The sequence below is a fragment of the Quercus robur genome, chromosome 3 (assembly GCF_932294415.1).
Source record: "Quercus robur chromosome 3, dhQueRobu3.1, whole genome shotgun sequence".
Taxonomy (NCBI): Eukaryota; Viridiplantae; Streptophyta; class Magnoliopsida; order Fagales; family Fagaceae; genus Quercus; species Quercus robur.
The window spans coordinates 14,145,919-14,157,475 of NC_065536.1; the positions used below are offsets into that span (position 1 = coordinate 14,145,919).

The following is an 11,557-nucleotide window of genomic DNA, read 5'->3' on the forward strand; positions in this document are numbered from 1 at the left end:
CATGTTTAATCCAAAGTAAAGCGATAAGACAGTCATTGAGGGGGGTAAGTGAAGCATTTGAACATCACAGAAAAAGTTGACTAAATGGCTGCAATTAGTCAAACGCATAGCCCTAGAGTTCAATTCGTACAGCCTAATATGTAATACTATGCTATATATAATGTTATGAAACAGACCAATACAATATTGACTCTCTCTTTTGTTGTTTTTGAATTAAAGGTACCACCAGCTCTTTAGATACTTGAAAAGGCACACCGCAATGGTTGCAAATGAAGCTTGCATTTAGCAGAGCCACCACATCTATTAATATTTCATAGATATACACTATACATCCTAATACAAAAACCTTGTATGCATAATAATAGGATCTTCTCCCACAGACAAAGTAATGAGTTTCTCAGAATCACAAACTCAACACCATGAGAAAGACAAATTAAAGGTAGTTCTAAAAGAAAAGTTCTCCAGCTGGGTCAAAAATGCATTTTCCTTTCATCTGAGTCATTTTTCTTAAAGGTGCTATTAAAAATTTAAAAGTACTCAAAGCTATACCATCCTTTTTTTTTTTTTTTTTTTTTTTGGGAAAGCAAGGGAGGAATTCATAGATGCTAAAAGAAATTGGGGACATGTGAGCTGCTAGTCTGTACAAAAAGGGGCAGGACCTAAAACTCACTGATATGCAAATAGTGAACTGCTATATGTTAAAACAATATTTCACCAACCCACACCTATGGCTAATCTACATGATTCAGCAAAACTAGACAAAATGAAATTTTAGAAAGATTATACTTGCAGCTTTCACTATTTAGGATACAGCATAATTACAGTTTTAGGTTTCCAACCCATGCTATCTTACAGAATTCAAGATAAAACAGAAAACCCCACAATTGGCTAACAAATGCATAGATCTTCTCAAACTCATTTCTCTAGTTTTACCTCCAGCACTTGAAGCTAATCAGAAGCTTGACTCAAAGGACCCAGTACGACCTCAGAATTCTCAAAAACTAGTGAAAAAATTGAACAGAATGAAAACGGTGAACAAAATTGAACAAAAAGAGCCCCTTCGAGACTCCAGCCTTGATTATTCACTCGAATTTTTAAGGGTTTGTCATTCCATTCATCAAAGGGAGATGGGCAATATCAAAATGCTCACAATGCCAAGGGCACAAAATAGCATTATCAAAAATACCTTTAAATCATGAAAATCTAGATCAAGGCTTTACACAATATGAACCTGCATACATATCAAAATACATACACGTATTCAAATATTCAATACACAAACACATTCATTTCAACAAGAGACAATACATTAACTATAGCATCAAAATTTATTACCTACATCCAAAGCTTTCTAAAAGCTCTAAAACATTTCGCATACAAATACATAAAAAATTAACATCTTTTTCCTGATAAATATAGATCCAGTAATATCAACCAAAGAGAAATATCCAACACATAATTCAAAAAAAAAAAAAAAACAAAACAAAACAAAACATATTTTCAATTTCTCAGGATCCAAACAACTTACTGAGAAAACTACCTCAAAGATCTCACAAACAAAGCAAGGGTAGAAAAAATAGGCATCCCTAATAAACAAAAGCATTAACACCCTTAATGGTGGCCTCCAAAAGACATCTAACACTCTTGTCTAATCATGACCAGCAATTTTGCAATAGACTTATTATTGATAGAACCAGAAAACAACCAAAGCACACTATAAACCAGAGCTCAGAACATGCTTAAAGGATTATATATCACAGGGACTTCTTCTTTCCAATCATAAACGACCATCATCAAATTTTACCACAAATAACAGTGCATAACCATCAAAAATACAAAAAAGTCAGCTAAAAGAAGCATTGGAAAAACATATATAAATATACCAAGAAGTTGACATAGGTATGATGAGCATTGTCTTACATACACACCCATGGTAAGCATTAGTTTCTACCAAAAAAAAAAAAAAAAAAACAAGAAAAAAATAGTGCAACAGGTACAACACTGAAAATTCTTGAACTACACCAAGCCCAAGAAACCCTATCGAGACAATCCCCTTTCCTTCACTAAAAATGAAATTCAGGGTGCCTTTGGTACTCTTTTTCTAGCCACTTCAGCTGGACGTCCTTGTCATCGCCAAGTGCAGCAAACATGTTCCTACCCTGCTCCTTTTCCTTAAAGTAGAGGGTGTTGAACAGATGAAGGTAATGACCCGAGTGCACTCCGGGAAGACTCAACACCATGTCCAGAAGTGCTTTAACCTAAGTAGTTGCTATGGAAGCGATATCCATACAGGTTCTTACACTTCTACTCTCAACAATAACATCTGAGATGCTTTTCAAAGAATCAGACATCTCTTGTGCAACTGAACATTTTTTTTCTTGATTTCTTGCAAATTGGCTTGAAAAGGTGGACACTGGTTGCCAAGCCTTTCTCCTTAGTCACTGTCGGTCCTACCCTCAACGATGATGGACCTTCAATCTCCATTGCGTCAACATTCACAAAAGGTTCACATTGGGGGTCAACAAATTTTGTGTCATCAGAAGAGTCCCCAGACCCTTCGGTGGTTTCCTTTGGTATTTGACCGCTCATGCAGAACGCATTTTTGCCCGTTGCAACAGTGCCTCTAAACATGATGTTTAGGAAGTCACAATTTGGCAAAGGTTTATTTTTAAAGGTTTTTGCATTGGGACATGCCTATATGTGGACAACTAGTAGTTAGAACACAATAATATAGGTGTAGACAGTAAAGATTTTCACAATTTGCTAAAGTGAACTAACCGCAATCTTTCGGGTTCACCACTCCTCACTGGCCTCAAGCATCCCAATTCCAGCATCATTACCCAACCCAGTGTCATTGTCAAAACACTCGTTATACTGTTTCCACCCTTTTTTCAGAAGATCCCATTTGTTTTTAATCTGCAAGTGAGTCACCACTTTTCCCTTGGCACCCAACTGCTCAATTACTAAATCAACCCCAGTTTTGGTCAAAAATCCTCCTTTCCTCTTGTCGTCTATGACTTGAACAGCACAGAACTCACAAAAAGCTTGTAGTTCCTTAGGGTCTTTCCAGTCAACTCTCGGATCATTACTACCACCGTCCTTCAATTTCTCCTTAACCATTTTTGCTACAATTTCCTCCTATACTCATTGAGGCATTTCAACATATAGTTCATGTGCATATCATTTTTCAGTTAGGCATGCCCACATGAAAAATGCAAAGTAAACTCACATATATCCAAATACAACAGAGGTAGAAAGAGAAACAATGGTATTACACGAAGGATCAAGAAACCCACATACTAGTGTCATGGAAAATTGTAAAGAACCACACACAAACGTTCAACACAAAAACCACACACAAACTTTAAGTTCAAAAAACCACAGATTGATGAAGCCTCATGGAAAATAATACGTTAATACACCAACAGATCAGAGAGCATGAGAAGTTAGGCACAACTTACCCGTGAATGCAGAGACCCACAGTGGCGGCAACGATGTCCCAAGCGGAGAGAAGGTGGGCTGCTACTGATGAAGAATAGAGGGGATCTTTTCAGAAAGTAAGAAATAATGGGTTTGCTTGTATTGCATGTGCTCTGTTTTAATGGTTTTTTGGTTGGTGGGTAGGTGCAGCTCATTGAAGACGATTCAGAGTTCTCATTAAAGAGCCTTGAAGGCATTCTTCCACGGTAGTTGAGAGAAAAGATCCCAGGAGAAGAGAATGAAAAGAGCCGTTGAGAGCTGCACATCGTTTTGATAAGATGATTCTCCAACTAATGCTTGTGCAATGAACAGAGCTGCGCACCATTTTCATCAGAGCTAAGTGCACCGTTGTGTAAAATAACTTGCAAACTAGCATGAACAGTACACACAAGAGCCTTGAAGGTTTTAATGAAACAGTGCGTCTCTGAGGGTGTCCATGAACAGTACTAAAACACGCGTTTGGATTAATGAAATGGTGCGTACTGCTTGCGTTTAGCTCTTTTCAGCTTGCGTTTCCTCAGCTTGTGTTTTCTCAGCGTGTAGCGTGGGTCCTAGGATTTTTAAAATGTAAATGCAAAACGTGGGAGCAAATCGTGGATCCAAACACATACTAAAACGCATGATCCTAAAATTTTACCGAACATGTAAAACTCACATTTTCGAACTGATAACGTGCTTTTTGGACCCAAGAAGCTGAACCAAACAAGCACTAAAAAATACTTGAAGCTTGCTACTTTTCTCATTTACATGTGCCTTTTCAAAAGGAGAAAAACCATTGCAAGATGACATATTCATTACCCATGCACATTCAAGAGGGGGAAGCCTTGGGATTCACAGTTTGGAGAGCCTAACAGTGTGGTCAATAAAGCTCCAAAAGTCCAAGGCTGAATAACCACATGAAGTTTGACATGTCTTTTCCAACTTTTTGAATCTATGACGAGCTAATATGCAACAAAATTACATTTGATCAACATCTCATGCACTTGACAGCACTTAGGATGATCACATTAACTAAGCATTAAATGCATGCAATAAGACTAAACATTCGTGCTCCAGCAATCAAGCAACTTGCACCATTTTGGAAATAAAACCAAAAGGCTTGAGATTAACCATATTAGAGCATTAGCATCCGGAATTTTTTTTTTTTTAAAAAAAAACTTATTTTACATCTTCAAATACTACTTTATCTATTTTACCAACTCATTTTATAACTCACCTCACATTCCAGTTTTTCTTTTTACATATAACCCAATAAAATAATATAAATTACCGAATAAAATAATAAACAGTATAATTCTCTCTCTTTTTCCTCAATCACTTTTTCTCTTCACACACAACCACATATTATTTTTTTTTTTTTTTTTTTTTACAACCTATGAACAGTAAGGTTGCATATAACCTTACTATTCATAGGTTCCAATTTTTTTTTTTTAAGTTTACAAACTCAGATGAAGTGGGTTTTGGATGACTTAGGTTGTAAAATAGCAATTGGGGGGATGTTTACCACCCCCCCCCCATGCTAGTGCTCTTACAATACCTAGCAAAAACTAAGTAGTCAATAATCCACTACCTAATAAATCAAAGGACAAAGTTTAGCTACAAAATTGGTTGTAGTTTAAGGCTACAACCTTACTCAATATCTTTTTATTAGATGTGAATTTTGATAAATTTACCTTTGAATTACATCTTCATTTTATATCTTACACACTTGCAAAATTTCTAGAAAATTAAAAATCAATAGCTATCTTATCAATAAATTGCTTAAATTACAAGTTTTTGTACTTTCAAATTATGTATAAAATATAGACTTATAGATCATATAGTAAATAGTATCTAATTGATATAAAACTTGACATGTGTATTAAAAACGCAAAGAACATTCAATTTAACGGTTAGATTTTCAAAATATGTAATAATATTTATTTTATTAGGTAAGGTTGTATCCTTAGATTACAAACAATTTTGTAGCTAAACTTTGTCCTAAATCAAATTCCATTATATCACCTCCTATAAAATGGGATCCAGTCCAACAATTTGGAACAAAAATCCATCTATCAAGCCAACTTCCAAAATATTCAAAAAGTATCCTTCCCAAAAAAAAACCACACTCACATTTGTAAGGTCCACTTCCATGTTAAGGACATGTTACAAACAATTGTTATGTAAAATAATAATCCAAACCAAAAGAGAGAGCTAGGAAATTTAACCGAACTCAATACTTATACTGTACTATCCCTTTTGGGAGAGCCCACCAATTTTTTATTTTTGGCCAAATTTTTTTTAACTTTTTGGTTTTTGGTTTTTGTTTCATTTTTTTTTTAATTTAACATAATTAATTTTTGAAAAAAAAAAGCAACTATTAATTTTTTATCACACATATAATATAAAGGAAAAGTTAATTAATACCTTAAAGATTGTGGTATATGATATATTTTAAAAAAAAAATTATTGGAAAAGAAAAAAGACTTTTTATATTTCTCATAAAAATGATGTTAAAACTTTTCTAAGATGGTTTATTAATAAAGATGTAAGGACACGATTTGTAACGAACCGTAACAGTGTTGGGTTCGTACGTAAAAAGCCCAAACAATATCATTTGAAGAGCGTGGGTTTGAAAGGTTAGGCCTTGGTCGCCAAACGGTGGGTTTTTCGTGGTGTCCATACATGGTTAAGTCGTCTTCGCCCTAGGAATCTTTCTCCTGGAGGCGGGCTGGGAGGCTTTGGTTTTTGGCCATTTTTCCCAGCCTCTTCTCTGGATTCCAATCTTTCCCTTTTATACTCACATGCGTTCCTTATCCTTCGTCCACGTGTAGGATCGACTTTTCCTAGACTGATACTTGTCCCATCAGCCCATACCTAGAGTGGTAGGGGGTGGTTGTAAAAGCTGAAGAGTATGGCTCTGTCAGGTGCAGAGTATTAAATGGCAGTAAAGGCAGCTTTTCCTGGTCGTTATACTTTCTAGCGTATCCTTCTCTATTGACCCAGATATTTTAGATTCTCTTCCAAGTTGGTCCTATACCGTTTTTGCCCTTCCTTCCGGTGAGACCTCGGACATGCCGAGGACTGAATCGTCCTCGGCTGCATCCCAAGGCTATTTCGTACTTGTATTGCCAAGCCTGGGCCATAACCTTCCTCGGCTTGGGCCTTTGGACCCCAACGAATAAATGGGCCTGGCCCACGAATTATTGGGCCCCACAAAAGACAAAAGATGACCCTAATTCACAAAGGGCAAAACTTAGATACAGTATCTTAGGTACAGTACATTAGGTACCCCTTTTAAAATTAAAACATCTATCCACTTACTTAACAGCAACACTGCCGTTTTCTTTCCGTTTATTTCTTTTTCTTCTTTTGTTTTTCCCCTGTTCCAGACTAAATTGAATTGAGCAAAATAGCAGCCCACACACTGCAGGCAGCAGCTATCCAGTGCAGAAATCCAGCAGCTACCCAGTGCAGAGAAACCAATGCAGAGGGAAAAAATAGTAGTATCCCATTGCATGCAGTAGCAAGACTCGACAATGTGTATAAAGAAAAATATGGTAGTGATTGAAGTGTGGGCAAAAACAGTTCAAGTTTGAGATGATTGTAATAAATAAAGACAAAAATAGTTCAATTAATCAAAAGGCCAATAGTGAATTTGGACCATAAAAAGTATCCAATATTAAAGAATTACACTTGATAAGTTATAACAATAAAAGTACCCAAAACACGCATTGGTAAATAAACTGATACGCGACAACAAAACAAAGTAATGTCACTTGTAGCAATTAGTAAACAAATTATTGATCACATGCTAAAGAACACAGTGGTCTGCCAAGAAAACTCCCTGTCCATGCTACAAAACACAGTGATCTGCCACACTAAACTCCTTGCTCTTGCCAAAAAATTATTGATTCATCTAAAGCCACACTAAAGCCACACTAAACTTCTTAACAAAGTAATGTCACTTCTTTAGTGTCTGCATTTTCTCCAATTTTTGGAGTTGTATCTTCCTCTGAATCAATAGACACAACTTCTTCAAGGTTGCTCTTCCCATCTTTCTCCATAACCTGTAAATTAACAAACATAATTTATTGCTTTTGATGAACTAAGTTCACTAAAAATATAAAAAATTACTACAATATATGATGGAATTGTTGAAAGAAGTTTAAAAAAAAAAATTGTTTTGCAATGTATATGCATGAAGAAAGAATCAATAGTATATCAATCCAGCAATGTTTATGTTTTGCAATGTTTTGCTAATATCAACCCAGCAACTTCCAAAATATGCAAATCAAGATATTTGTATTTAATTCTCTAAGATTAGTGTATGGTTGCTGTTCTAAGAATCTTTTGCCTTTCCAATTTCAAATTTCTGATTTGAACTATCAATCAGACACCAAAGACAACATCATACATTGAAAAAAAAAAATTAGAACTCAGCTTCATCAAGGTGAACTCAGCCATTGGAAAACTCTTTCAAACCTCAAAATAACACAAACCTAGAAACTAGAATTGAAACCCCAAATTAAAATTAACCAAAGCAATACTAAGACAGACCCATTAACCAAAATTGAAACCTTCATCAGAAATAGCAAAAGGAAAACTCTACCAAACCTCAAAATAACACAAACCTAGCAGCTAGAATCGAAAACCCATATCAAAACAAACCAAAGCAATAATAACACAAACCCAATAACAAAAATTGATACCCAGATCATAATCAACAAAGAAAAACTCTATAAAACCTCAAAATAACACAAACCCAGCAACTAGAATCGAAAACCTATAATGAGATTCAGCAAATACATACCAACGAATTTTCTTAGTGCCAGCCAACCAATCTGCGAAAACAGAGCAAGATAGAGAATTCAGAGAGCTTGATTCATCTATTTCATCTAATCTGAGTGAGAGAGAAGGAAAGAAAGAGAGTAAGAGAAGAACAGAGAGGGAAAGAGAGAATGGTAGGAGCAAAGAGTGTTTGGCGGGAGTTCAAGAGTCAGAATGTCTTCTGGAACAGGGGAAAAATAAAAGAAGGAAAAGAAATAAACGGAAAGAAAATGGCAGTGTTACTGTTAAGTAAGTGGACAGGTGTTTTAATTTTAAAAGGGGTACCTAAGGTACTATACCTAAGATACTGTATCTAAGTTTTGCCCATTCATAAATGAGTCCAGTTTTTTTTTTTTTTTTTTTTTTTTTTTGAGAAAGATAAATAAGTTCAGTTAATGGGTGTCTTTGCGCATTTGTTAATGAGTAATTATAGAATACTCTCGAAATATCATAAATGCATACTCCTCCCTCACACATAATTGTGGGTCTTACTAATTAAATTCTTGGTAGGATCCACAATTATTGTGAGATGAAAGAGTACGCATTTTTTTTTGGGTACTGAAAGAGTACGCATTTATAGTACTCTTAAAGTATTCAATAATTCCCCTTTGTTAATGGATTATTTTAGAGAAATTTTAATACCACTCTCATAAAAAGTATAAAAAAAAATATATTGCTTTTAATAGATTTTTTTTTAATAAAAATTTAAAAAAAAATTATTTCTTAAAGCAATGGTACATTAACTTATTCCAGTAGATACCCAATAAAAATTAAAAAGCACTCCATCTGCTACTCTACAAAGAGCCACGCAAATCAAATTGCCCCACAACAAGCCCAACCAACCAACCTTTCAAAAAATAAGTAAAAAAAGCCCAAACAACAAAATCGCCCACCCTTTTCAGTTTCCAAAGACCTCTTAAAATTCCAAAAAATACTCACACTGTGGGCCCCAAAAATTTGAATTCTCAAAAAAAGGTTCTCCACTCCCCACAACACCACTCTCTTCCTCTAAAAACACACACATCACTGTCTCTAATAATCCACATATATATTTACATCTCAGGTCTCCACCATATAAGCCCTAGCAAAACCCTAATCCTCAAATCTTCAATCCCATTTTCCTTTCACCACAGCCTCAGAAAATGGCCAAAAAGAAAGTGACCCATCAACCCAAAGACTCCCAAGAAGAAGCCCCACCTAATCAAAACCAAATCCAAAGCCAAAATCAATCCCAACCCAAACCCATGAATGACTCCACTACTGAAAAGGTGCAGAGCTTGAAGTCACTCAACTCTCTGCTCCTCAAAGAAACCTTTGAGCGCAGACAGCAGGTTGAGTCCTTGGAGCAGGCCAAGGAGGCTTTGGAATCCGAGTTAACTCGGTCTGTAATGGATAAGAATGTGCTTGAGGCTGAGTTGACTCAGGCCAGTGATGAGAGTATTGGGTTGGAGTTGGAGAAGGTTGTGGTTTGTGCTTTTTGGGAGACCCAGATGGGTGAAATGGGTGTTGGGTTTGATGGGTTGGTGAGAGAGAAGGCTGAGGTTGAGAAATTGAAGTGTGAGAGAGAGGCTGAGATTGGGTTTTTGAAGAAAGAGGTCAATGAGGTCAGGGCTAGTCTTGAAAATGAGAGAGATAAGTTGAGCGGGGTGTGCCGAGAGAGGGATTTGCTTAAGACTGAGATTGATGGTCTGGTTGAGGAGAGAAATGGGTTGAGAGGAAAAGTGGTTGAAAAGGAGAAAAAAGAGAGGAAGATTGAGGAAGAGGTTGGGAAACTGAAAGGAAAATGTGAAGGACTAATGGTGGAGAAGGCGGAGATTGAAAAGGCGGTTGATGTGGTTAAGAGGGAGAAAGAATCAGTTCAGAGGAAATTGGAGGTGTCGGCGAGGTTGATTGAGGGGTTGAGGAGGGAGATTGATGGTGTTGAGAGGGAAAAGGGTGAAGTTGAGAGGCAGGGAAGTGTCAAGGAAGTGAAGATTGGTGAATTGGAGAAGGAGGTTGGGGAATTGAATGAGTTCATAATGCAAATGCAGAGGGAGGAGGAAGTTTTGCGCGCTAAGGTTTTGGAGTTGGAGAAGAGGATTGAGGAGGCTAAGGATAAGGAAAAGGAGATGGTGATGGAGATTGATTTGTTGGTGGAAGAGAAGAGGGAGAAGCAACAAAATATTGAGAAGTTGAAAGATGAGAGGGATTCTATTCAGAGGGTTTTGGATAGCACTAGTAAGGTATCAGAGGATAGGCAGCAAAGGATTGGGGATTTGATTCGAGAGAAGAATGAGATTGAGGAAGTGAAGCTTAGCCGAGAGAGTGAGATTGTTGTGCTGAATATGGAGGCTGGTAAACTCAGGGATGTAATTTCTACATTGCAGGAGTCTTGTAGAAATGAAGAAGAGAAAAACAAACAATTAGTGTCTGAAATTGGTCACTATAAGGATGCTTATGATCGAGTTGTGCTTGAGAGGGATCAGGTGCAAATGGGTTTAGATGAGGAGAAAAAGAAAGTGAAAAACATGGAGGTAGTGGTTTCAGAGATGGAGCAGAGGATTGAAGGTACTGTGGGGGAGTTGGGGCGAGTGAGAAATGAGCGTGAGAATCTGATTGAGAGAAATAAAGCAGTGGAAAGCCATGTGGAAGATTTGGTGAAGGAAAAGGATTTGGTGCACAAGAGCCTTGTTGAGGCCCAACGCAGAATCAATGAGTTAAAGGCTAAAATGGAATCAGCAAGCATTAATTCAGAGCGGGCATTGAGTATGGTGAAGAGCACTGCGGCATTGGTGTGTGATTCAAGAGATGATAGAGATGGTAAGGAAGAAGTGATTATCAATGGGCAGAAGCTAGAGGAAGAAATTGAGCCATATGCGGCAGAGTTGGATGCCATTAGGAATGCTTTCAAAAACAAGGAGAAGATCGTGGAGGATACGAAGAAACAGGTTGAGTTTCTACAGAACTCTGTGGCAAATGCAAATAAGAGGAAGAGTTTCTGGACTGTGGTTTCTTCTGCAACTACAATTTTTGCTGCAGCATCTGTTGCTTATGTTGCAAGAGGACGCTGAATGCCAAACGGTTCAAGTTTTGGTCTTCTGTTATTGGGACAAGATGCTTTTGTATCTTGGATCAACTAATCAAGTCCAGTTGACGAGAAAACTTAATGTCATTTGGGTACTTTCAGACTACTTATGATAATAAAGTGTCTCTTAAAGCAGTAGAAATTACTATCTTGGCAAATCGTTTACTGCTTTTTCGATATATGAAACAACCTCTTATCAGTTTA

General features: G+C 36.8%; 1 protein-coding gene across 1 annotated transcript; it reads left to right on the forward strand.

Moving 5' to 3' along the window:
- The first annotated feature begins 9,295 nt into the window (after positions 1–9,295).
- On the forward strand, positions 9,296–11,557 carry LOC126717197 (uncharacterized). Its single transcript, XM_050418634.1, has one exon. The coding sequence runs from the start codon at positions 9,432–9,434 to the stop codon at positions 11,337–11,339; it is 1,908 nt and encodes a 635-aa protein (XP_050274591.1). The 5' UTR covers positions 9,296–9,431; the 3' UTR covers positions 11,340–11,557.